The sequence below is a fragment of the Apodemus sylvaticus genome, chromosome 6 (assembly GCF_947179515.1).
Source record: "Apodemus sylvaticus chromosome 6, mApoSyl1.1, whole genome shotgun sequence".
Taxonomy (NCBI): Eukaryota; Metazoa; Chordata; class Mammalia; order Rodentia; family Muridae; genus Apodemus; species Apodemus sylvaticus.
Genome location: NC_067477.1, coordinates 36,215,295 through 36,242,732, shown reverse-complemented (window position 1 = coordinate 36,242,732; position 27,438 = coordinate 36,215,295). Strand labels below are relative to the sequence as shown.

Below are 27,438 nucleotides of genomic sequence, written 5' to 3'. Positions count from 1 at the left end.
GTTTGTCTGCTAAGCAAACCTTACTCTTCAATCTTCAATTTGCTACATTTATTCTTATAAAATATTATAAATAAATCATTAAAAGTCAGAAAACACATGAGAGTACGGGGATGGAAAATTTTAGTTGTCCTCAGTTGGGACCCTTCAGGATGTACACAGCTAATGAACATCAGTGTTTCATATTCATGGGTCTTCTTGCAAAATCAGATACCATTCCTACTGTTTTGAAACATGTTCTTTTAAATTAATGTACACTAACTTTGATACTATTTTTATAATGTAGTTTTGCATTATTTGCATTCTGTTTGTATATATTCTCTCATTTTCCTCAGTCCCCTACTGCTGACCATGTTGGATGTGGCCAAGTGTTTGTTATGCAGAAATGACATTATGTTCTCCTGTGTTTATGTCCTTGGGATAAGTTTCAGGCTTAGAACTGTTGCCTTTGGACTGGAGAGACAGGCCAGCACTTAAGAGCGCAGACGGCTCTTCCAGACCTGGGTTCAGTGCCCCTAGTACCTACATATGGTATGGGGTGCTAGCTTAACTACCTATTAACTCCAGTTCCAGGGAAGCTGATGCCCTCTTCTGGTTGTGGTGGACATTGCACACATGTAGTGCACAGACATTCATGCAGGCAGAACAACTCCCACACGTAAAATAAAGAAATATTAGAAGACAAAAATTGGCTTACTGCCATAGCAGGCATAAGCAGGCTGGAGAGACGGCTCAGTTGACAAAGTGTCAGATTCCCAGAACCCACATAAAACACTGGCATGGAAATGTGGTCCTGTAGCCCCCGGGACGGAAAGACATGCAGATCCTTGAAGCTCATTGCTCAGCCAACAGAGCCTCATCAGCAAGATTCAGATTCAGTGAGAGACCGTGTCTGAAGAAGTCAGGAGAAAATTGAGAAAAAGCACCCAGCGTCAACCTCGGGCCTCCGTACACGTGGGCACATTCTCCTGCCCCCCCCCAATATATGCATGTGCCTCCACTGCCTGTGTACACATACACACAGACACACACAGACACACAGACACACACACACACACACACACACACCCTTGGAATGCAGCTTATTGGTACAGTTTGTGTGTAGCATGAATAAGGCCCTGGATTTAATCTCCAGCCCTGGGGAGAAAAACAAGTCTTGGGTACTTTTATGTCTTTAGTAGACTTCTGCCAAACTGTCCATCAGGAACAGTGTGCAGATTTTTACACCCACCAGGAGGGATGAAGGGACCTGGCTTTTATAGTAAACTAGAGGTTATTTCATATCTTTATTGGGCAGACTTAGTTTAGGTGATGTGAGCCTGGCACTCTGTGGTGTTCGGAGGCACAGGCTACATGACTGTCACTCTGGCTTCTCTCACACAGGCTCCTCCACCGAAACCACCTCGAAGACAGGGAGGCTGGGCAGATGACTCCATGAAGGCGGCCAAGTGAGTACTCAGCTCCTCGGGGCGGGGCGGGGTGGTGTGGAGACAGGGTGGCAGGCCTGCCTTGTCCTTTTTGTAACCTTAATAAGGCAAGTCACACACCGCTTAACATGTACAGTATAACTGGTATTAGATAGGCACAGAGTCCTGCATCTGTCACCCAGGCACCTTCAGAATGTTCTTCTCCCATCCCATCAGGACGCCCAGTACCTCATAACAGCCCCTTTCCACGTCACCCCTACTCCCTGCCCACGGGCAGCAGCTCGGATGTGCTTCTTCAGAGGTTTGTGTCAGTGGAATGCTGATTTCTCCCTTCCTTTATGACTCCTCTCCTGCTTGGCCGACCATTTTCAGAGTTCAGGCCTGCTCTGTTCATTTCTTCAGCATGCTGGAGCTGCCTGGTGGTGGCTTTGGCTGAACTCTGTAGTGTGTCCTCACGGGACGCAGATCACCCATCTGTGAAGAATGAGATGGGCACCCCCTCACTGCCTACCTGGCATCTCTCGTGTACCATAAGTCAGTGCCGGGAGCTGCTGGGAATATTGGTTCCGGATAACCCTGGTGTCTCACCTTGCTGTCATCTTTGGAGCTCCTGGAAGGAGTAACCAGTGTAGCCTCAAACCCCTATCCATCCTCCTGCCTTGGCTTCTCAGGCGCTGCAATTGCAGGCGTGCAAGCTTCCTCTACCTTCCTGCTGCTATGGGTTACATGGCTTGTCTGCGGAGTCCACCCCAGTTGTCTCACAGAGGCTCTTTCTTTAGATACCTCTCATTTGTCACGATTAGATTCAAGACGAAGGTCTGGGGCAAGAGCAGGTGATACTGTGCTCTTCCTCCCGCGTCTAACCATGAGGGTCTAGGGCTGAGGATAGCTCCGTGTTTAGGGCATTGAGTGTGGTCGCTCAGCTCTTTGGGGACCTAGGGCGCTTCCCCTTAGGCAGTTCTGTTCTTCTTTAAGGGTGAGTAGTGATTGTCTTTTCTCAGCCTTAGTGCCTGCTAGTGTTTCTGTGTGACTCAGGATGCTCTAGTGAGTGCCACAGCGCAAGGTGTGTTTCCTGTCCTGGGACAGCTAGATTCAAATTGAAGTGATCACACATCTCTAGTCAAACACTCAGGAATCGCCCAAGCCCAGGACAAGCATGAGGCAGATGGCACCCGTAGCACTAGCTGTGTGACATCAGAGTAGATGGAGGTCAAGCTAGCTGGATTCTGACAGATGGCAGCTTGTGGGGATGTTTGGGACTAAGATTTGGTGTTGGGAGGCCAGTTAGATCAGAGAACTCACACGGGTAGACGGCGTGCTTACTTTCGATGCTTTGGAGCTAACAGTAGCTGCACAGTGCTGTGTCTAACACAGTCTCGCTGCTGTAAGTAAGGAATGATGAGGTCCCAGGAGCGCAGACTACACCTGTCTACTAGGCTTCCCAGGGACAGTTTTCTGGTGTCTAAGGTCAGATGCTAGCATGACAAAGCTTTTGGTGACAGGCTTTTTCTGGTTAGGTCCACAAGTGGTCTTCCTTGAGGATTTGTGCATGTGTGTGTGTGTGTGAGAGAGAGGAGGGGGGGAGAGAGAGGGAGGGAAGGAGGGAGGGAGAGAGAGAGGGTGGGAGGGAGGGAGAGAGAGAGAGAGAGAGAGATCCGGTTCTCTTCTTCTCTCCCATCGTGGGAGCTCCATCCTTGTGATCTCAGCCCAGCCTAGTACCACCTGCAAACACTGTCACCTTAGGGGTTAGGGTTTCAACATAAGAATTTGGGGCTGGGGAAGAAACAGCTCCCAGCTGTGCCTTGTATGTGCACTGGACCAACTTGGTCCAATAGGTTCCATTCATCGAAGTAGGCCACATCAGTTACAGGCAGCCACATGTCTCTAGTGGGAAGAAGAGGACTGTTACAGCTCTGGCTGATGAGCTCGTGGCCAACACACATGAGATCCCGCGATGCCTTTGTTCAGTGTGTGGAGATCCCGCGCTGCCTTTGTTCAGTGTGTGGAGATCCCGCGATGCCTTTGTTCAGTGTGTGGAGATCCCGAGATGCCTTTGTTGAGTGTGTGGAGATCCCGAGATGCCTTTGTTGAGTGTGTGGAAGACTGAGACAAAGCAGAGCGTGTGTGGGCTTGGCCCTGAAAATACCACGTCCTGGAGCTCCGGAGGCACAGGACAGGATTGGCTTGAGGAATGGCCCGGGACGAGGCCTTACTACCTGCCCTTTCTCCAGGCTTGAAAGCATTAGCTGTGCCAAAGCCACCATCTCGGTGTCAGCTGCCTGAAGTTGTCTGTGAACTTGGGACACTTAAAGAGTGGCTGGGTCCCCGGCATGGCCGTGTGCCTAGAGCTGAACCCAGGGGAACCAGACTTGGAAAGGAGACGAAAGGCGTCTAAGTTTTGTCTCAAAGTGTCTGTTTTTGGGTTTGTCCCTGCATTGATCTGCAAGGGAATGAGGCGAGTAACGGCCCCTCGGGGACTTTGAGGACTTTGCTCTCAATGTCAGCCGTCATTTTCAATCACCCTCTCCCTCCCAGCCATTAATTTTGGCCCAGGATCATGGGGACTTGTCCATCTATCACTCCTAATTGACACTAAATGATCTGTCAGTTTATTGATGAACGGCAGGAGTGGAATTGTCACAATATATTTTACTTTCCAACAACTCCTCCTGACAATTTTACCTTGTCCATCTCACTCCGTTCACATAAATCTCCATTGGCCGCTCGCTCCTGCTCACGGGCTGCTCCGGTGCCAGCCACTTCCACACCGGCCGCACGTGTCAAGGACATCAAGATGGCGGGAGAACTGTGTGCTGGTCCCGAGGTTACCCTCTTCCCTCCTCCTCCTCCTTTCTCTCTCTCTTTTAATGGCATAGATGTTCCAAGAATACTAAAGGGCTTCTCTCCTCTCCCTCTATGTCATTGCCATATTGGAATTTCTACCTTCTTGTTAGCAGCGAGTAGTTAATTCTTATTAGGTTACAGAAGTGTGAAAGGCAAAAACTCCCTGGGCTGGAGGGCTTGGCAGTCTGGAAGCATCTGCAGGCACCGGCTCTGTCCTCTTAACCCAGCCGTGTTCCAGCCTGCCTGGCCCCACCACAGCCTGTTCATTAGGAAGGTGTCACAGGCAGAGGTTTGCTGGGGCTTCCCTTAGTGTTCTGCGTGTGGTTCTGCGGATGTAGGCCTGCTGTGATCTTCTGCCCTTGGGCCTGCGCCAGGCCTGTGCTGCCAACCCCCCGAGGCTGGTCATGCCTGTGAGATGTCTTATCCATCCCAGCTTGCCTCTCAGATGCTTCATTCCAGCGTTCTCTGACGTGAAAGATGGGAAACTGCTAGTTTAGACATAGGCTGGCTCGGATAAACAGTCTGTCTTAGTCAGGGTTTCTATTCCTGCACAAACATCATGACCAAGAAGCAAGTTGGGGAGGAAAGGGTTTATTGAGCTTACACTTCCACCTTGAAGTTCATCACTAAAGGAAGTCAGGACTGGAACTCAAGCAGGTCAGGAAGCAGGAGCTGATGCAGAGGCCAGGGAGGGATGTTCCTTACTGGCTTGCTTCCCCTGGCTTGCTCAGCCTGCTCTCTTATAGAATCCAAGAACTCCAGCCCAAAGGTGGTACCACCCACAAGGGGCCCTCACCACTTGATCACTAATTGAGAAAAGCCCCACAGCTGGATCTCATGGAGGCACTTCCCCAACTGAAGCTCCTTTCTCTGTGATAACTCCAGCCTGTGTCAAGTTGACACACAAAACTAGCCAGTACACAGTCCATCGATGAAGATGCACGCAAGGACTTGGAAATCCCCGGGCAAGCCGAGCAGCCTGACAGCGTTGGCGAATCCCTCCCTCCTGCAGGAGACGTTTTTTGTTAATTGATAAGGACTGTTTCGTTTATTAGCCACCATGCTGTTTTGTGCCCATCAAGATTAATAATAATTCCTTAATGTTATCTGATATCCAGATCACAGTCAGTTAATTTCACTGTAGCAAAAACGTCTTGGTAGAGTTGGGCTGTAGAAAGGGACAGTCAAAACCCACACTTCGTTTAGCTGTTGTGCCTTTTGCTTCTCATTTGTGCTACACCCCTCCCTTTCCACATGCCTTTGGCCTTTTTTTGCTAGGTGGAGAGCAGAAGATAAGAAACTTAGCCCATAGAGAGTCCTATGTTCTGGATTTGGACCATCTCTTCTAAGTTGTGATGTTTAAGTTGTTTCTTGATCTCTCCATGGCCTTGTTCCAAGGGAGAGTTAGAGCTGATCTAGCTTGTGATTCAAACTTCCTGCACTGTTGTAGGTGGAGTACTTCACAGTGTGAGGAGGCCCAGGTGTGTGAGGAGGCCCAGGTGTGTGAGGAGGCCCAGGTGTGAAGAGGCCCAGGTGTGTGAGGAGTCCCAGGTGTGAAGAGGCCCAGGTGTATGAGGAGGCCCAGGTATGAAGAGTCCCAGGTGTATGAGGAGGCCCAGGTATGTGAGGAGGCCCAGGTGTATGAGGAGGCCCAGGTGTGTGAGGAGGCCCAGGTGTGTGAGGATGCCCAGGTGTGTGAGGAGGCCCAGGTGTGTGAGGAGGCCCAGGTGTGTGAGGATGCCCAGGTGTGTGAGGAGACCCAGGTGTGTGAGGAGACCCAGGTGGGTGAGGAGGCCCAGGTGTGTGAGGATGCCCAGGTATGTGAGGATGCCCAGGTGTGTGAGGAGACCCAGGTGTGTGAGGAGACCCAGGTGTGTGAGGAGTCCCAGGTGTGAAGAGTCCCAGGTGTATGAGGAGGCCCAGGTATGTGAGGAGGCCCAGGTGTATGAGGAGGCCCAGGTGTGTGAGGAGGCCCAGGTGTGTGAGGAGGCCCAGGTGTGTGAGGATGCCCAGGTGTGTGAAGAGACCCAGGTGTGTGAGGAGACCCAGGTGTATGAGGAGGCCCAGGTGTGTGAGGAGGCCCAGGTGTGTGAGGAGGCCCAGGTGTATGAGGATGCCCAGGTGTGTGAGGAGACCCAGGTGTGTGAGGAGACCCAGGTGGGTGAGGAGGCCCAGGTGTGTGAGGAGACCCAGGTGTGTGAGGAGACCCAGGTGTGTGAGGAGACCCAGGTGTGTGAGGAGACCCAGGTGTGTGAGGAGACCCAAGTGTGTGAGGAGGCCCAGGTGTGTGAGGAGACCCAGGTGTGTGAGGAGACCCAGGTGTGTGAGGAGACTCAGGTGTGTGAGGAGACCCAGGTGTGTGAGGAGACCCAGGTGTGTGAGGAGACCCAAGTGTGTGAGGATGCCCAGGTGTGTGAGGATGCCCAGGTGTGTGAGGAGGCCCAGGTGTATGAGGATGCCCAGGTGTGTGAGGAGACCCAGGTGGGTGAGGAGGCCCAGGTGTGAGGAGACCCAGGTGTGTGAGGAGACCCAGGTGTGTGAGGAGACCCAAGTGTGTGAGGAGGCCCAGGTGTGTGAGGAGGCCCAGGTGTGTGAGGAGACCCAGGTGTGTGAGGAGACTCAGGTGTGTGAGGAGACCCAGGTGTGTGAGGAGACCCAGGTGTGTGAGGAGGCCCAGGTGGGTGAGGAGGCCTGGATGTGGGAAGTAAAGGTGTGGGAAGGTACAGCTATAAGGAGGACATTGGTATCCACCTGTTCAATTTAATCTGTGGTCAACAGTTAGTCATGTGTGGCCCTCCACCCTACCATGACATCAGACGCCTTATGTGTGCAGTATCCGTCGGTGAGAGTAGCTTACCGTAGTGGTTTCAGCAAAGGTCATCATAGAGTAGATTTTTTTGATTTTTCACTTCTTACTGAAAATTCTTTTCTAAAGACTTTCTTGTCAATGATTGGATTGTCCAAAATATAATCTGCCCTTGATATCCTGGATCCCTGTTGATAACTTTTTGTTTGTAAAACTTTCAACCTATGGAAAGGTATGAATGGTCCAGTGAGCACCCACATCCCTTCACCTGAAGGAGTGTCGTGTGTGTGTGTGTGTGTGTGTGTGTGTGTGTGTGTGTGTGTTTATGTGTGTGTATGTGTGTGTATGTGTGTGTATATGTGTGTGTGCCTATCTGCAGTTGTTTCTGCCAGCGTGTATACCTGTGAGTGTGTATCTGCCAGCGTGTGTACCTGTGAGTGTGTACCTGTGAGCGTGTATACCTGTGAGTGTGTACCTGTGAGTGTGTGTACCTGTGAGTGTGTATCTGCGAGCGTGTATACCTGTGAGTGTGTACCTGTGAGCGTGTGTACCTGTGAGTGTGTGACTCCTTCCTAGCTGTTCAGGTTGCTCTTGTCTTCATTGTTCCCTGAGCACCTTGGAGCTGCTGCCCTTCCCTCTGCATTGCTGTAACCAGAACGTGGTTACTGAAGATTGTTGTCCATTTTCTGTACTTCTTGGTCTATAATGCATGACACATAGATGCACAGTATACAGTTGATCTGTGAGTGAATTCTGGATATTGTCTTTTGCTCCATAATTAAGAAGGGGTCATGTGCCCCTGAGTCCATAGAAGGAAAGTTCTTAAATTTTGACTTGAAGATTTTCATTAATGAACATAATTTTGCTTGTTTGGATTTCAAGAAAAACAAAATAAACTTGGAATCTGTCTTGAGAATTGATTTTGTACATGTTAGCTTTACCTAAAAAGAAATCCAAACTGGATGGTTCAGGGGAGTCCTGGGCACCAAGAGGGAGCAGTTACTTGGGTCTTAGCAGGTTAGTCATCTATTAGGTGATGAGGGTCCAAGATTGATGCGTGTGTGTGCACGTGCACACACACACACACACACACACACACACGCCACAATCAATTAACTGACACCAGGACTTCAGGGCTCATCTGTATGGCTTTCAGAGATGCTCATGTGAACTCCTGTTTGCATAGCTGTCTTAACAGTCATGTGCTCTCTCTGTGTCTGTCTGTCTGTCTCTCTCTGTCTGTCTCTGTCTCTCTGTCTCTCTCTTTGTATGTGTTTTCCCTACAGTAAACTTCTGAGAAACTCTAAGCTTAGAAAAGATAGCTTTTTAGTACACATTCTGTAAGATCCTCTGTTATGTGTCACTCTTTCTGGGGAAACAGGAACATCTACTCAACCAAGGTAGGGGACCCATGGCACAACAAAGTATGAACACCATAAAAATCCAACCAGTGAACCTGCAAACTGTATTGGTATTTCTTACAAGTGACTGAGTGAGTGGTGACAGGAGCAAGAATTCCTCAAAGTCAGCTAAATCACCAGAGCCCACTCCGGCGTGGGTGACAGCTCACGAAAGCTGGAAACTGGGGCACACTGGAGCCTTCTGGTAGAGCAACAAGTTGGAGTGTGTCTTCCAGATAGCTTGACTGGTCTGAGCTTTTTCTAGGTAGCTCAGCTAGTTGTCCAGATAGCTCTGCCTTTCTGAGATTGTCTCCTAGCAACTCTTACTGCTTTCTATGTGCTTGGAGATAGATACATGAATCTGGTCAGTTTCAGGAGCTTCCTGAAGGTGCTGAGTTGTTTCCAGCCTGAGTTTAAAGAGCTTTCCAAACAACGGAATCTTAGAATACCTAGGGCTTTAGGAGCTTCACAGTAGTCTAGAAAGGTTTGTCCCTCTGGAAATTGCCTCAGTTTCCTTAACAAAATGCCCTCTAAGAGTAAATTCTGTTTTCCTCTAAATGTATCTTCAGAGCCTGGGCTAAAAGATGGTAGAAGACGATGCAGAGAGATTTTTGTTTAATGAATTTAGAAAAATCACAATCAAGCCAGACATGCTGACTCAAGCCTTTAACTTCAACTACTTGGGGTGCTGAGCCAGGGAGATTGCAAGGCCAGCCTGGGCAGCTCAATGAGACCTTGTCCCAAAACTGAAAAGGAGGCCAAAGGAGGCTGGGGACGCAGCTCAGTGGTGCAGCGTAGCTTGCATGGCCCCAGGGGCAATTTCTGTTCTACAAAAACATGAGTAAGCAAACCCCATAATTACTCCTAATTAATTTGAATCTACCTGCATTGTCTGTTGCTGGATATCTGATATATTCAATAGGACCCAGATAAGCTAAATAGCACCCAGCCTGTGTGCATTAAACTAAGAAGCAAAAAGCAAGGATCCTCTCGGAAGTGGAAAAGGGGGCTGGTGTGTCAGTGGGCTGGTGTGTCAGTGGGCTGGTGTGTCAGTGGGCTGGTGTGTCAGGGGGCTGGTGTGTCAGTGGGCTGCTGTGTCAGTGGGCTGCTGTGTCAGGGGGCTGGTGTGTCGGCTCTCTGCCCTGCCCTCCAGCACTCCTATTCTGCTGGTTGAGTTCCTTTGTTTGGAAGCTGATGGGGAAGGGGTGAGGATGATGGCCACATCTTGACAGAAGAGGATGCGGGTGAAGGAGGAGGCTGAGCTGCCCCTCCCCACTCAGCCCTGCAGCCTCATTGCAGGGAGAAACTTCCCAAGTCTCTTCCTGGTGTTGGGAAAGGCGCACTGGAGATGGCCCTCAGTCCAGCACAGACAGCAGCCCAGGCCTTCTGGGTTGTTGCATTTTCGTGGAGGAAAACCTGGCCTTAATACTGAAGTATAGGGCCTGGAGAGATGGCTCAGTGCTCGAGAGCACTGGCTGCTCTTTGAGAGGACCCAGGTTCAATTCCCAGCACCCACATGGCCGCTCACAACTTTCTGTAACTCCAGTTCTAGGGATCCAGCACCCTTAGACAGACAGACAGACATATAAAACACTAATGTATATAAAATAGGAATAAAGAGTTGAAAAAAACCTAAGTATAACCAGGATTCCAAAAGAAGGGGAGAAGGAGACCTGTGGAGGCTTGGCAAGTTTGCTTCATGCCTTTCTCCTGAGACAGGATTTCACTCTGTAGCCCAGGAACTCAGTATATTAGCCAGGCTGGTCTCTGTCTCCAGTGTGGTGGGATTGCAGGTGTGTGTGTGTGTGTGTGTGTGTGTGTGTGTGACAGAACTCTGGATGAATTTTACTTAAATAAGAAACAACATAGTATAGAATATAAAAAAATACAAAAAGGTGGAATAAGGAATGAAAGTCCTCATTCCCACCTCCCATCCTAGAAGCAACCACAGTTACCGTGTGTGCGCGTTATGTGCGCATGTGTGCACTCAGGTACACGCGTGCGCGCGCGCACACATACAAATACTGGCTAACGTAGTTCCCCTTCCTACCTGACATAAGAGGCAGCAGCACTCACCTGGACTTTGCTGCTTGGATCTCAGAGTGCTGTTTCTTACCAGTCTTTCGAAATCTCACCGTAAGGTGGAAAGGAAAGAGGCCAAGAAAGCAGCTAGCATGCGAACCCCAGAAAGTTTTATAGTAGCTTTTAGATGCACACAGGGACAGGCTAGAGAAGAGGTACAACATGTACCTCACTCTGTCTTGCGATTTGGGGGGCACTTTCACACCCCTGCACTTGGGACCGAACCAGGAAAGTTCTGTGCAAATTGGTTGCAGCTTGGCCCTGTGTAGTGTCACAGAGCCTGTTCGCTGGTGCAGTGCATGGGTGTGACGTGACTGCACTGCAGCCAAGTGCCTCCCAGCTCACAGGGGCATCAAGGAGAGGAAAACTGAGCACCTGGGCTGAGCTTGTCATCTACCCATGGGCACAGGGAGAGGGCATCTGGAGCCCTGGGTGCAGCTCTTTAAGGCCCTTGGTCCACAGGTCCTTGTCGCAGTCACTGTGTGCTAGCCTGGTAGACCCAGGGGCGAGGGCTAGCCCTCTCTCTTCCCTGCCTCCTGCTAGCCCCTCTCTCATGGTAACCTTTTCTCAGCTAAGCTAGCCTTGACTTCGTTGTAATTTAAAGTCCAGCTGTGCTTCTAGAATGGATTCTTCCATGTTCTTTGGAGACTTTGACCTTCAGCCCTTCATGGTGTCTAGATTTTCAAAAGCGAAGCTCTCTAGGCACTGCAGCTGGTCATTTCTTGGATCTGGGGCTGGGGTTGTAGAGCTGGCAGCTTCCCTGGAGATCGGGAGCTGAATGGACAGCCCTTGGTAATAGCCCTTGAATAACAGACAAAAAGCCGAATCTCCCGTGTAGCATTCCAGTTTCTCTGGACTTTCCATAGTGCAGAGCTCCCCCCTCTAGAAAATTCAAACCTGTGTCTTTTTATCTGTCCAAGTCCGCTGTTGCCAGGAGAGCCATTCGGGGACCGTGTGAACCCCTGTGCTGCTGGAGAGATCACAGACAACAACCACCTTGGGTTCCACGTGTTAAAAATAAAGCCATCTTCCCTGGTATAAAACTGCAAACAAGACAAAAATAAAGTAAACTTATCCCCTAGTTACTCCCTTTCCACTCCTGGTTGTCTCTCTAGAGGTGAGTTCCCAGGATCAGGATTGTCCTCCAGTGTCCCAGAATACCTCAGGAGAGGCACAGATGCCCCTGACCGGTGACAGTTTGGCAGGTGACTTCTGATCTTTATTTTATTTTATTTTATTTTATTTTATTTTATTTTATTTTATTTTATTTTATTTTATTTTATTTTATTTTATTTTATGTGACATGAAAGCAGCACATGTGAGGAGAAACCTCACTTTGAGTCTCAGGTTCGGATCTTTCTCTGGGCTAGCAATAGCATGGAACTCTTTGGAGGTACTGGGTAACCACGGGAGAGCAGTTCCAGGTCTGCCACGTGATTGCAGTGGAGCACCCAAGACTGCAGTGTGCTGTGCTAAACTCTGCACTTCTGTCAGGTTGGGGTGTTCTCTGCATTTTAACACCTTTACTGAGAAGTTGATGACTGTCTTACAAAATGTGTGTATACGTGCTTACTATATATACCCCACATATAAAATTTTAAATAAGAATTTTAAGTAGCCGGGCAGTGGTGGTGCACGCCTCTAATCCCAGCACTTGAGAAGCAAAGACAGGCAGATTTCTGAGTTCAAGGCCAGCCTGGTCTACAGAGTGAGTTCCAGGACAGCCAGGACTACACAGAGAAACCCTGTCTCAACCCCATCCCCATCCCCCCAAAAAAGAATTTTAAGTATACGTTGTTCTGTATCTTGCCTTTTTATTATTATATTTTCTCTTAATGGTAATAGCATTTTGAAGATCTTTAGGGCTCTCTTTCTTTTTCTTCCTTCCTTCCTTCCTTCCTTCCTTCCTTCCTTCCTTCCTTCCTGGTTTCTTTGGCTATGGTAGGAGTCACACTCACTCTCTGGGCTTCACCACCTTCTCGTTTCCCACATGGCACCTGGCATAGTGCCCTCGCCTGTGCCAGAGCTCATCAGACATTCCCAGGACTCTGTCAGTGTGCATCTTCCATGTCTACTCTTGTGTGTGATTGGAACAGCAAGGCCAGCAGGCCTAGCCGTAGCCCTCCACAGCCTGTCGTCTTGAGAGCTGTGCTCCGGCCAGCCCCTCACCCTGCAGGGAAGGTGAGCAGGAAGGGTGCAGTCCGCACTGAGGCATGAGCCAAGGCCCTCCTAGACCCGCTGTTAACAGGCTCAATTAGGCCCGTCATTAAGTTCAATTAGGCATTGGAAGCGACTGTCCCTTCCAACCCTGTAGTGCCCTCTAAGAGCTGTATCTGCTCCCAGACAGCCAGTTTGGGCACTAGGCAGTTAGATCCTGGGGCCCTAGCAGCCCCCATCCCTGTTTCTGGGGCTGTGACTCCCGTGCTAAGCCCAGGGCACAGTAACCCAGAGTGAGGGGCTGAGAACGCGCGCTAACATGGGCCAGGTGTCCGTTTGCTGAGCTAGCTGACTGAGCAGCAGCCCTGTGCGAGCCCCTCCCTTTCCTGTGTCTGTAATGGGAGCCCGCATCCGCATCCGCCTCTGCTCATTCTCTCTTCCTTTCCTCACCATGAGGTCTTGGTCACGTCATGGGCACTCTTTGGCCCATGGGGACTAGACGAGATGGTCACGGGGCAGAGAAATGGCTCAGTTGATAAAAGTGCTTGCCCTGGATGTATGAGGACTTAAAGTTTCAATCTTCAACACCCATGTCAAAAAAAAAAAAAAAAAGAAAAAGAAAAAAAACAGAGTTCTGTGGCTCGTGCCTGTATTGCCAGTGCCTAGGAGCTGGAGACGGCGCCATCCCTGGGGCTTGCTGGCTAGTGAGTGTAGCCTAATTGACGAGCTTCCTGCACACAGGTATATGAACGTGTAGGCAAACACTAAACATATACTTGCATGGGAGCACACATGCAGGAACATGCGCATGATCACATGCATACACACAGAAGAACTGGATAACCTCAGGGTTTCCCTTCTCAATTGTAGCATGTGTTAACTCTGGGAAATAAATCCCATGTATCCACACACACCTTGGAGGAGGGAGGTTGGCGGAGACTTGAGCCTTCTTATCAGTAAGTGAGGATGTTTTAAGGAAAGGCCGTGAGTGGGTTGCGGGTCCCTAGGTGGGTCCTGTGGAGGCTCCGAGGGGTGGCATGGCTCTGAGCTGGCAGCTCAGCACCCTCGGTGCTGCTTCTTAAGTTTCTTTAAAATCAAGTCTCAGGCTGTAGCTGAGGCTCAGGAGTAGAGCACGTGCTTAGTATGTATGAAGCCCTGGGTTTAGGGTTTAGTTCCAATACAACCCACCAGTGTGCGCGCACACACGCACACGCGCACACGCACACAAACTCAAAGGCCTCTGCGCCTCTAAAAGCCCGAGTAAGCATCTAGCATATTTCCAGGCTGCCCGCTCAGAACAGGTCTTTATCAATCAAGAATTACTGCTTTGAAGTGGATCAGTTGATGAAAGAGAGGCAGGATCAGGCCTTCTGGACCCAGACCAGGTGTGTGGAGGCCTGAGTTCACCATGGTGATTGGTTAGAATAAGCTACAGTGGAAGCTAGGACCCAGGGGTAGCCCAGGGCTGAAAAAGAGCCTGGAGCTGCAGGCATGATTTCACCGTTCTAGGAATGGGGACCAATACTCAGCACTTCACTGCTGACATCAGGGTGTGTGTGTGTGTGTGTGTGTGTGTTCTTAGTACACCATACTGTTCTCTAGTGGGCGCCAGTCAGTGTCCTGTAGTGTAGCTTAGTTCTGATACTATATACTTGGAGTTAGCATCAAATTCCACAGGATAAGACCCCACAAGACTGCCCCCCCATCCACACCCTGTGCCTGCTGCAGGTCTCGTTTGCTTCTTGACCAAAGCAGCTATAAATCTTGGGTTCCCACTACCCCGACTCGGGAATCAAATATTCACAGAACTGAGCCGAGCACTTCACTTGCTATTGCCAATTTGCTACAAAGCATATTTTTTAAAAAAAATTGTAGGTTGGGTGTGGTAGCACGTGCCTTCAGTCTCAGCACTCAGGAAGGGGGCAGGCAGATCTCTGGAAGTTCAAGGCCAGCCTGGTCTACATAGTGAATTCCAGGCCAGCCAGAGCTATACAGTGAAGCCTGTCTCAAGAAAATTTGTATACCTTTTCCTTATTTTGTGTGTGTGTGTGTGTGTGTGTGTGTGTGTGTGTGTGGTCAAAGGACAGCTTTGAAGAGTTAATTCTCTCCTTCCACCATGTGGCTTAGTGGTTAGTGCCTTTATCCACTGAGCTAACTTACTGACCCACAAAGCATATTTGAAAGGATAAACGTGGACAGCCAAATGACAGGCTGGAGAGACGAAAGGCAGGACTTGTCTCCGTGAAGTTGGGACATAACACCTGCCGTCACCTGGACACCCCCTCTTCATTAGCTGGGCAGTTCTTGGGGCTCTGTGGAGGCTTTATTGTTACACAGGTGTGGCCATCGATGGTGACCTTCCCTGCCGCTCCTCTCCCTCCCAGAGTCTGAAGTCAGGCACAGGGTGGTTGACGACGGACATCATAGCTCCAACCCTTCCATCACACAGGGCTCCTTCCTGGATCTCTCTTGGTGGCTTTATTTTCAGTCATCGCATTAACATACAAACAAAACACACACCCCCACCCCCCTCCACCCCCACACCCCCACACCCCTCTACCCCCACCCCCCACAATCCTCCACTCCTCAGAGGCTTCAGAGCCGTGTGCTAGGACGTGTCTCATGGTGGCCCAGACGCTGTGCTCCGAAAGGCTGTCTCTGCCCTTCCTTTTAGCGCTGTCTTCTCTTCAGGTGAAAACAAAGTTGTAAATGGAGTGTGCTTGTCTTTTTCTTCCGAATCTGAGACTTCCTTTAGCAGCTGATGGCCATGTCTCTCATCTGTATCTCGAGACTTTGAGCTCCCCCCATACCCACTTCCAATCTGGATTTCTCTTTAGAGATGGCGTGCAGGTTGTTTCCCTGCTGTACATGCCTTCTAGACCAAGAGCCATTCACACCCACCATAAAGTGAGCTGTGCTCTTGGGGTTGTCACTACAAGCAATAAAACCCCATCCTTGGGGCAGACACAGAAAGGCGTTTGTCTCAAAAATGAGAGGACGGGAGCCTGCAGCCCCGTTGCATTGGCACGGACCAAGCCTGTCCAAGTCGCTGCGCCACAGTCTGTAGTGTGCGGTTGGTTGTGTCCTGTGAGGAGGGCAGTCTCCTTCCAACCTGCTTTGTGTTCCCCCTTGCTCGGAAATGGGGGACTCCCTCCCCACAGAGGGAGAGGCTACAGAGTGGAAACTTGGGCTTATTGTGTCTCTGGCAGAACTGGGGTTTGAGTCAGGAGGAGGGAGGCGATAACTTTGGGGTAAGCGCTAGGCTGTTTCCATGTTCTCACACTAGCAAGCTGCTCCAGAAGAAACTAGACTGTCAAACTGTAACGACGGATATAAGGCTCAGTGTGGTGGCTCTCATCTGTAACTCCCACTTGGGAGGCTGAGGCAGGAGGATTTCCTTTTTGAGGCTATGGTGGGGCTGTGTAGTGAGAATCAGGTCAGTCTAGGTTACGTGGTCACAGAACATTTTTTAAAATGTGTCACGTGACGTGCAAGTGTGTTCTACATAGCGTAGGAAAAAAAAATTCACCTTCAGAAAGGATTTAACATGTCAAAGCCAGGAACAGCTGCTCTTCACGTAGGAGTGAACTGTAGAGGACGGAAGGAAGGAAAGGAGCCAAGAGGCAGAGGATGTAAATCTGGGGGGCAGGAAAATGAGCAGGGCACGGGTTACAGAACCCTGGGGGTCAAGTCCATTTTGTTTAAAAAGCAGTGGCCAGCTGGGGGTGAGGCCCGCAGCTGGATGGAATGTCTGCAGAGTCCTGACTGTAGGCAGCAAGGGCCGGCTGCTGCGTCCTCAGCAGAGAGCCCAGGTCTATTCAGTGATGGGCAGCAAGAGTGGGGGAATTTCTGGGTCGCTAGAGACAAAGGGCACGGAGTAACTATCTAATAGTAATTTAATAGTTAATATAAAGTAGACACCACTAGCTGGCAGTCTGTGGACTCAGGTCTGGTGTGAGAGAAAGATCATCCCTGCAGGGAGAAACTCCTGTAATGTTCCTGTCTGCAGTGGGGATAACTGTAGCAGCCACTTCTACCCCCTGACTACCAAGTATAGTCATGTGCTGTGTAAGATGCAACAGTGGACCTCAGGCTCCTCGGTGGTCCCCAAGATGATATTGTCTAGTGGCATATAGCTTGCTTAGGCTGAAGGCACACTGTGATGTCCATGCAATGGTGATCTTGTCTAACAGTGCCTTGCTCGGCATGTATCTCCCTCCTTAAGCGATAGGGGAGTGTACTCTGCCCGGTACTTTTGCCTGAATTATGGTACTTGACTCATGGATTAGCCCTGTGGTGTAGAGGTGGTATTTTCACTGATTAAGGAACTCCCCCAAGAGCACACAGCTAGAGAACGGTGAATCACTAGTTTGAACCTCTGTCTTAGTCTGTTTCTGCTGCTATAACGAGATGCAGTAGGCCAGGTTCTAGGAATGTTTCTCCCACATACTGGATCCGGGAGTGAGAGGCAGCAACAGATTCTGGTGAGAGGTCATCTGCTTCCAAGATGGCGCCCTGAGCCTGTGTTCTCTAATGGAAGGGTAGCAGGACCTAGTGAGTTCCTTCCAGCCTTCTCCCAGTGTGCTAATCCCCCTGCCTCAAGGCCTGATGGTCCAAGCAGCCCCGAAACCTGCACTTCTCAGCCACTGCTGCACCGGGCGTTAAGTTGCAAACCTTGAGATTCTCTCACATTCATCTCAAGTTTGGGGGAAGGCTCACATTCAAACCCTCTGACGTATCCACACTCAGAAGCTCTGCTTTCTAGTGAGCTATAATAAATCAAGGTTGGAGCTGCCTGGGTTTGGATGTTTGAGGGGTTCATCAGACCCCTGCAGACACCCTTCTTCCAGTCTCTGGAAGGACAGTTGAGCTGGTGGATGGATTAGAAGAGTCATCAAGAGAAAGTCAGACTTTTCCAAGCAAGTGACAGTGTTGTCCTTGCAAATAAGACTAGAAGGGGACAGTTTCCTTCTGCCCTCCCTGTCTCCCCATTAAAACCGTCTGTCTCCCTCCACTCCATGTTGCTGCCCCTCCACGTTGAATTGGGTCCCCAGACAAGCATATTACACTGTCTTGGTCAATGTTTCCAGTCAGGGCTAAGCCAGGTGTGGAGTAGGAGTTGCTTGGAGGCTGTCGGAATAGAGGAGATTTCCAGCAAACGGGATGTGGATCAGGGGAGACAGGGCTGGGTCCTTCTCTAACTCGGAAGAGCCCTGAGCACCAGCGGAGTCTGGCTCCCTCAGTTTGGAGATGGAGAACATGGAGCCCCGCAGAGGTTAAGTGGCTTGGAACTACAGGATCTCACAGTTAGAAAGTCCCTCGCTCGTCACCTTGCCCCGCCGCCCAAGGTCATGCAGCTAATTAGTATAATGGAATGTGCCTCGAATCCTTCTGCCAGGCCCACGCTCAGACCTTGAGAGCCACTCACATTCATCTCGAGTTCATGAAAAGGCCACGCGCTGTACTATATGAGCATGGGCTAGGTGCTCAGAATAAAATCGTCTTTACTGCTGTCCTCTGGGACCCTCGAAGAAATGAGATGTTGATCCTATGAAGCAATCTTAGGAACCAAAAAAAAAAAAACTTTCAAGGAAAAAAGTTGTGTCCCCTGAGCCAGCCAGGCTGAGCTACCTTGTAGTCTGAGCTGGAAGCCAGGAGGGACTAGTGAGTGACGCCAGCCATTGGTTAAAATTCTCCTGACAGAAGTGGTCCCCTTGTTCTCCCTTTGATGGGTTCGTGCTCTCAAAAATAAAATGCGGCTGCGAGCATCATACCTCCCTCCTCCCGCTGCTTTTTAGTCCTCTATTAAGAAATATCCAAGAGCAGTTTCAGTATGAGCTGCAGCAGCCGGGGCATGTGTGCACAGCACACAGCTTTCTCACAAAGCCTCCAGCCCGTTGCTCTGGTGGGCTGCCACAGATTTTACTTTGGGGCCCAGGCCCTCACCGGAGCTGCTTCCTGGTATCTTGCTTAGTGTTTCCTGGTTTCCTGGTGGTCCTTATATAAGACTATATAAGACGCCACGTTTTCAAGTGGCAGGGCGGCCTTGGCTCATAATTACCCTCGCTGTGCCTGGGGGTGCTCTGAGATCTCCAGGAAGCCACTGCGCTGGTCCTGTCGCTTCAAATGTCGCAGCTGTAAGGGGGATGCAGGAGTCTAAGGACCCTCCCAGAGGACATCTCAATACTCAGGCCAGATGGGGTCTTTATGGACTTCTGGGGGTGAGTATAGGATGTAAAAGAGGAGTAGAAAAAAAAGTAATGGGTTAGTAAAGAAGGAAATCTTTACAGGCCTCTGTGGTAGAGCAGACACCCTAAATTCCAGCACTCGGGAGGCTAAATCAGGAGGAATCCAAGTTCAAGGCCAGCCTGAGCTATATAGGGAGATCATCTCAGAACAAAACAAAATGAAACAAAACCAGAAAGCAAGCAAAAGTGAACTGAAAGCAAGGTTTCTGGAAACACTGAGAAGCTGACCCCTGACCTAGGGAGCCCTGGGTTCTTCTGGCCTCAGCTGCTGATCCTTCTCTCGGGGTCCACACAGCTGTTTCCCCAGGGCTGGACTCATGCCTGCGAGGCGCTCTCTCTCCCATTAGCTTTCATCTCTGATCATCCAATGAATGAGTCTCACCATGCCCCAGGATTTCTTTCACGCGTCTCCGGCCCTGCTAACACCCACTCCTAACAAAGAATACACTGGAGCCTCCGACTCTTGGCAAACTGAAGTCTGGAGCCACCTAAATATAAAGTGTATGTTCTTTAACATTGTGTTTTTATTCTTTATGGACCTCTGATTGGTGATGCTGTCTTTCCATTGAAGATGTAGTTCCCTTTCAGATAAAGTGGTTAAAGGGTAAGTAAGGAGCCCTTTTAAAGGAAATATGGCACAGGTGTGGAAAATATGCAGCTGTAGTAGAAATCCAGACACACCTGCCGCATCTCCATCCTACCTCCCTTAGCAGAAAAGGTGCGTCCTCTTCCGCCTCTGCAGCTGCCGAGCTGCCGAGTGCAAGGAGCTGTGTGCTCTCCACAGAAATCCAGCTTCTGTGTTGGCTTGAGTGATTTGACAGGAGCCCAGGACCCAGTGAAAGTCAATTTCCATCTCAGCACAGTTGGTCCCCTCTCCAGCAAGCCCGCCTGCTGACCCTGCCAGCTCTGACACCTTTATTTCCAGGCACTACCTAGCCACCGGGAGCCGCTACCTTGTCTGGCTTCATGTGGTCTGGTCTTACCTACCAGAAAGCCTTCCTGTGGCCTCGCTGCCTGTCTCTCTCTGGGCAAGTCCTCCAGGAAGCCTGGCTGCAGTGGCTGCCTCCTTTTCCGCCCCTCCTTGATATTTTGCTTCTATCCTCCTCCCTGTCCCGTGAGGTTTGGTGCATAGAGCACACAGCACCAACGTGAGGGGTGCATGCGAGGTTCTACCTCTGCAACCAGCAAGCTTGAGGCCTTCTCCGTGTCCCTGCCATCTCCATGTCAAACATAGCAGTCACTGATCAGAGTGGATGGCAGTGGACTGGCTGTCTTAGGCTTTACAGCACGAGCTTATGGAGGAGTTCATGTTATCTCTAGAATGTTCTTTTTTCCTTCCAGAGTAGAAAATACGGAACAGAATTTCCCCAGTTCTCAGCTCCTACTTAGTCTATAGTTGCAGTCCAGTAAGTTTCCTGAGTACTGTAATGCTTAGATGAAGCTCCTAAGGTACAGACTCCAAACCCTCAGCTCCTCCCTGCGGCAGACACATGCACATCTTTTATTTGGTCTCGCAACTGGTTTCAGCTACTGAAACTGTTGCTGTGTGTTCCGAAGACTTTATCTTCCTGCCTTGTTAGAATCCTGACAATGTTATTTTTAATAGTCCCAGCAGGGGGCAGACTTTGTCCAGGAATGGCTGTGTGATTCTCTATCTCATCCAGAGGACAGGGTTTATGCGCAGACAGACTGGGATGCGGGTTTCATCTCTCAACATGATACTTGATGAACTATTCTTACACCAACTACATAGGATGCAATGTGACCTAGAGCCACACAGTGACAAAATTTGGATGCTAGGGAGTTCTTACTTATCTTTAAAAGAAGTGACAAGGTATGATACTAATCTTTTTGGACACTAAACACGAAGATGCCTGGAGCTAGGCCCTGAGGGACGGAAGATAGGCGCTTTCGCTTTCAGAAGAGACTTGTGTGAGAAATCTGTTGGCTTTTCTCAGGAATTTTAGGTGTGGGGGGAGCTTAGGGCAGAGACCCAGGCGCTCCGCTCATTACCTGACCCTGAGTGAGTGGTGCTGTCATGATTGCAACAGCAGACCTCGCCTTCCCTCCAATGTCCATCGTGAACGTGTTATAATGTGGAGCCTTGGTTTGGGGATCAGGGAGAAAGGGCCTTCCTTCACTCAGGTCTGGCTGAGAGTTACCTCTGAGCTTTCAGAGGTAATGGGGAGGTGAGATTTTGTTTGGGTATTTTATTTCATTTCATTTTGGGAGACATTTTTCACTATGTCTGGCCTTGAACTCACTATGAAGACCAAGGCCTCAAACTCATAGAAATCCACCTGCCTCTGCTTCTTGAATTAAAGGTGTACGCCACCATGCCCAGCAGTTCTGAGGTTTCTCTCAGGCGTTTTTAATCATGAGGCTAGGACACTTTGTAGGAAAATGGTGTTTTGATTGCTTCCTTCCATGGGATGACACGTTGGTAAACTACAAGGAGCTGCGGCCATTATGTATTCCCCCGACATCTCTCTAATTCCCTTCTATGAACTTGGTCCCTGCTGCAGAATCACATCTCTTTTGCATGGACCCATGTGACTTTAGAGTCGTCGCACCTGCAGCGGGTGATAGTTGTCTTTGTGTGTCCTCACTCTGCTTCCCAGATCAGACACAGTAGTTGTTGGGCATGTGCAGGGGTCTGGGTCCATTTGGCTTCAAGGACACTGCCCCCTCTTTTCTCCCAGTTATGTCCCCTGCTAAACTAGGTTAACGGTGTCTAATTAACCACTGAACATTGTCATGCTGCATAAAGATAGCATCCCGGCTGTCCTCTGAGCCATGGCACTCTATCTCCATTTAGATCTCTGCAGTGTTGCGTTAGGCATGAGAGACTGTTTCCAAGAGGTCTACATTAGGGCCACCTTCAGTTTTCACACGGAAGCAGTAAAGGCTTTGTCTAGTGGCAAAGGAGACCCAGCTGCTTTGGGGACCTCACCCTCAGCTGCTGGCAATATCTGCAGGTTGCAGTCATAATCAGGCCCCTCGTATGTGGTCCTTATTCTGACCATGGTGGCCAACCCAACCCCTTGATCTATCAGGCCATGGAGGACAGATAACTGCAAGAGAGCTGGAGAGATGAATCAGGTAATGCACCCAAGGGTAGATAGACCCTCATCTGAAGAGTTGCCCCCGGGGTGACTTTTAACCCCATCTCACATTCTTCTCCATGGAGTCCCAGAACCAAAGCAGGAGAACCCAGAGTCCTTGGGTTCCATGTGGCTGCAGGCATGCAGTGTGACACTGAGGCCACGCTTGTCCTCAGCCAGCCCAATAAGCAAAAAGGTGGGAGTGGGAAAGAGAAGGTGACCTAACCGAATAACACCCCTGCCTACCATATTACAAATATGTAATAAACTACACAAAACAAATAAACCACCAGATTGCGAGACTTGGCGAGGCTGCAGCCCTACTCTAAGTTTGAAGCATGTTTGTTACTTGGTTCCTAGCAGAGGGAGTAGAAGGGCCGTATCTGCCCATGTAGAGCTGCTATAATGTATGCGTGTCCTTGTCAGGCAGGGCTTAAAAGCTGACCTCTGGAGTCAGCCATCCCGGCTCACAGTCACACCTGCTGCTCTCCAGGCGGGCAGCAGAAAGCTGGGTACCTTAAAGCTGGGTACTTTGCTAAGTCTCTGTCTCCGCGCCTCCTCGGCTTCTGCCGTTGTGCAGTAGAGTGAATGAGAGTGGTGAGGGATGTTCTAGCACATCGTGTGAGCTATCCGGAATAGAGTTCCTAAGTTAAACATTGTTTAGGGCCCCGTGTCCGGCAGCCCCAAAGCCAACTCTCAACTCTCCTGAGAACCTTGAGGCTTCATCAAGAACAGGACAGAGAGACACAGATAAGACGACCAGGAGCGGGGCTGGAGAGACGGCTCGGCAGTTAAGAGCACTGACTGCTCGTCCTGAATTCAAATCCCAGCAACCACATGGTGGCTCACAACCATACGTTATGAGATCTGATGCCTTCTTCTGGGGTGTCTGAAGAGAGCTACAGTGTACTTATATTCAAAAAATAAATAAATCTTAAAAAAAAAAATACCAGGAGGGGACTGGTCGGGTGCTAGGCAGGACTTAGCCAGGACTCTGGACTTCAAAGGAAGGTGGTGGTAACAGGGTGGTGGTTAAGTACCTCTATTTGAGAGACCAGTTTTGGGAGGCCAGCAGCTCCTGGCCAAGTGTCTTGGTGGTTTGCTAAGGGCCACTACAGATGGCCAGGATTTCTCCTTTTCCAGTTGCTGGCTGACCAGACACACTTCCTCACCACGGGTGTGCCCCTGTCACCAAGTGTGCAAGGCAGGGATGGGGTGAGGTCATTTCTTCTAGTCCACCAGCAAAGCTGTATTCTGCAGAATGGCCAAAGCAGGCAGCAGGTGATGGAGAGACCTGGACAGAGAAACCTGGCATTTGATTAACTCTTCAAAGTGCTGGCTCAGCAAGCACCATGCTTTTCTATTTTGCATATCGAGCGAGCATCCCGGATGGGTCTGAACTGCCTGGCCTGTCGCAGTGGTGAACTCCTGCTTGGGTTATACAAATACCACCGACCCCGCGTGAGTCCCAGGAACAGGAGCTCTGCTTTCTGAGCTCTTTGGGCTCCCGACCGGCCATTTAACACTCCTGGTGGAAGGAAGGTGGGTGGTTTGCTGCTTAGCAGCCATGTAGTCCAGCCTCATATCTGGAATACAGTTGTGACCCTCGTAACCACTGTGTAACTGTTTCTAGAAATTACTACCAGGGTGGGCTGGTGGGACCAGCAGTTCTTCCTTGAGGAAGTTGTGTGTGTCACTTTGTCGCCTCCTGTGGTTAAGAGCTGCCTGTTGGAGGGTTATCTGCAACCTTTAGTTCTTTGTATAGGCAGGGGCAGTACGAAGGACTATGTGTGTGCACAGGAATCCAAACAGGTGTGTGGGTGCCCTGGGGATGCTGGCTTGTCAACTGAGGCAATGTGTCTGTGACCTAGAGTGAAAATCAGAGAAGCATAGTCTAGTGTCAGGTTTATTGCTAACTTGTGTCAAACGTGAGGCCCATGGCCTCAGTGCCCAGCATCCTTGAGCGCCATTGGTTACTGAAGACATCTGCAGTACCCTGTGGATGTCTTTGGGAAGTACTGATAACGGTGTGTGTGTGGCTCCATGCTCCCTAAGACGCCCTTGGGGATCAATTGAATGCGATGCATCTGTGAGGCAATACCTTATATTGGACCCCTGACGGCACACATGTGGAGCCATTCCTCTTTCATAGAGAGAGACACCAGTATGCCGGGATCTACTTCCCACCGAGGCTGCCTTTGACTCACACACTGATGCCCAGGAACTACAGGAGTTACCCTGCTGACCCTTGGCTCCTCTAAGGAAACCAACGGCACAGACTCAGTGACTCAGAGCTCTTCCGGTCTTGTAGGGGAGATCTCGCTAGGGGTGGCGGAGTCCAGGCTTCTGTCTCAGAGATGGTGTTACTGCCAAGCTTTTCATTATTGCGGCGATCCAGAAAGATGAGCATTTGTTAAAAGAACAATCAGCAGTGTGGTCCAAACCAAATTCACCTAGACTCTAGAACTGTGGTCCTAAGTGTTCCTAGCACTGTGATCTTTTAGTATAGTTCCTCAGATTGTGGTGACACCCAGCCATAAAAAGAAAAACTATTTCATTGCTACTTTAGTTCCCAATAACATAAAATATTAATAATAATATCATATAATGGCAGCAATAATAATATCACAAGTAACAACAACAGTATGAAGCCCTGGGTTCCCCATCCCTACGTCGGCTGACCCAGAAATCTCTCTGCACCAGGCCCAGTGGCCTGCAGTTCTAACCGCTTCCTGGTGGGTCTCGGAGATGGTGGATGACATGTGAGAACGGCTGCCCTAGGTGAAGGCGTGGGTGCCACACAGGGCCAGGTTCCCGTGGAGCATCTTCACCTAACGCTTCACCCAGGACCACTCGCGTGTCTCTGGTCCCTTGTGCCAACGGATAGAAGACTGCCTGCCGAGCAGCAGGGCCAGTGCCCCCATTGCTCCTGTGGCCTTAGCAAGGCTGGAGCAGCCCCGAGTGTGACCAGAGCCTTAGTCATTGAAAACAGCGTGCTGTCGATTGTTAAAAGAGGCACTGTCTGCATCCATTTCAGGTTCTGTTTGCTCTGCTAACACTCAAAGCCAACAGTTTAGTTCTAGTCACACTGAGTTAAGGCTTTAAGAAGGCCTTACAGGGGACTGGGAATATGGCCCAGTCAGCAACCAGCGGTACAACCATGAATTTTGGTCCCCCACACCCACATTAAAAGAACACATGATATGGCCCGGGCAGGGGTGGCGCAAACCTTTGATCCCAGCACTTGGGAAGCAGAGGCAGGCGAATCTCTTGAGCTTAAGTCCAGCCTCATCTTGTATGTGCACAGGAATCCAAACAGGTGTGTGGGTGCCCTGGGGGTACTGGCTGGTCCAGAAGAGCCAGGGCTATACAGAGAAACCCTGTCTTGATAAACCAAAAATCAAAACAAAAACATGATATGGTCGTGTATGCTTGTCACCCTGGCATGGGGCAGGGATCCAGAAATTGCTGGCCAGCCAGTCTAGCCAGTCAGTGAGTACCAGGTTCAATGACAGAAATCCTGTTTCAAAAGATAAGGTGGCAGGGCGTGGTGGTATGGGCCTTTAAACCCAGCATTCGGGAGGCAGATAGAAGGCAAATGGATGTCTGGGAGTTTTAGGCCAGTCTGATCTACATAGAGAGTTATAGGCTAGCCCTGTGTTAAAGATCGAGAGAGGGCGGTGGTGGAGGGTGATCGGGGATACACCTGATCCAACCTCTGCCTCTGCTCAATAATGCGTACCTGAGTGTGTACCTCTCCCCCACACATATAAACAGAGACACAGACACACATATACACAGAGAAACACATACAGAGATGCGTACAGAGACACACACATAGAGATACACAGACACAGAGATGCTCACACACAGAGACACATACACACAGAGGCACTACACATACTGAGACATACAGACACACAGATACCCAAACACACAGAGACACATGTACACACACAGACACAGAGAGACACAAATACATATACACACATATACATACACACATAAACACACACACACACATACACGTGTACAGACACACATACCCTTACAGTGGCTACAAAGAAAGCATTTGGGATGTGCTAACTTGCCCCCACTTGGGCCTCTTCCGAGACAGTACTTCAGTGTGTGAGACTCATGAGTTGTCTTAAATGTTGTCTCTCTTTTTTTTTCCAGATTGGGAAAGAAAGTTTCTGAAGAGATGGAAGAGTAAGTCCCCATGTTATTGTGTCTCCTGCAGTAAGCTTTGCCAGCAGTGTGGCGTTGGCTGTCATTGTCTCTCCAGCCCGTGTGGAGCATTGGGAAAGCAGATGGAGGCCTAGAGAGATGGCTCAGTATTTAAGAGCCATTACAGAACACATGGGTTGGGTTTCCAGCACCCACACAGCAGCTCACAACCATCCTTAACTCCAGTTCTAGAGGATCGAACTGGAGTTTGCCCTCTACTGACCTCCATAGAAACCAGGCACACATGGTGCCCATACAAACATGCAGACAAAATATTCATCCTCATAAATAAAAAATCATAATTAAGTCTTCAAAGAGAAAATCAGATGGTCTCCAGACAGATAGTCCCCGTGGCCTGGGATCTGTGTGGTGAATTCCGACCCCCGAAGGTCAGAACCTGGCACTGGTGCCCATGTCACAGTCTTGCCTGCTTGCATGTCCAGGAATCAGGGTGCCAGCCCATACTTTCCATGCAATAACACAGGTGCGCAGAGGTAATGCCAGTCCACCGATGCTGGCCTTCTTCCAAGACTTACCTTTGGAAGATGAAGTTCATTGGAATTAAGGGAAGAGGCTGTAGCCAATGATCTAGTGGCAGGTGCTCTCACAGCTCCAGAGGTGGGGGGCACGCATGTGAGCCTGGGGTGCTGCCCTTGGGAATGTTGTGCTGCTCAGCCACGGCCGTGCACGGCAGCCCCATTTGCCTGAAAAGGGCAAATTGAAGAAAGAGAAGTCTTATGTATTAACTGTTGTCTTAGTCAGGGTTTCTTATAGAATCCAGGGCCACCAGCCCAGGAAAGGCACCACCCACAATGAACTGGGCCTGCCCCCATCGATCACTACTTAAGAAAATGCCCCACAGCTGGATCTTAGGGAGGTGTCTTCTCAAATGAGGCTCCCTCCTCTCAGCTGACTCTAGCTTGTGTCCAGTTGATGTAGAAGTAGTCAGGACTTGCATTCTGGGTTGTCGTTTGAAACTTATTTTCTTCTCTTCTGTTTCTCACTGACAGTCGTCGCCTCCGACAGCAGAGCCTGCCGGGATCAGAGGAAGGAGAAGGTGAGTGGCCTTAGAGGAAGTCAGGGCGTGGGCAGGAGCCCTGGGGTTCCCCAAACAGCTACTCAACACCTCTGCTTCTCCATTGCAGC

The 27,438-nt window shown here is 49.9% G+C and overlaps 1 protein-coding gene across 2 annotated transcripts in view; it reads left to right on the top strand.

Moving 5' to 3' along the window:
- Positions 1 to 27,438, top strand: part of Ift43 (intraflagellar transport 43) — a 73,073-nt gene that overhangs the window by 25,974 nt on the left and 19,661 nt on the right. For both annotated transcript variants that reach the window (XM_052185366.1, XM_052185367.1), the window contains 3 exons: positions 1,381 to 1,445; positions 26,242 to 26,274; positions 27,303 to 27,349. In XM_052185366.1, coding sequence (XP_052041326.1) covers positions 1,381 to 1,445; positions 26,242 to 26,274; positions 27,303 to 27,349 — 145 coding nt within the window. The remainder of the gene's footprint in view (positions 1 to 1,380; positions 1,446 to 26,241; positions 26,275 to 27,302; positions 27,350 to 27,438) is intronic.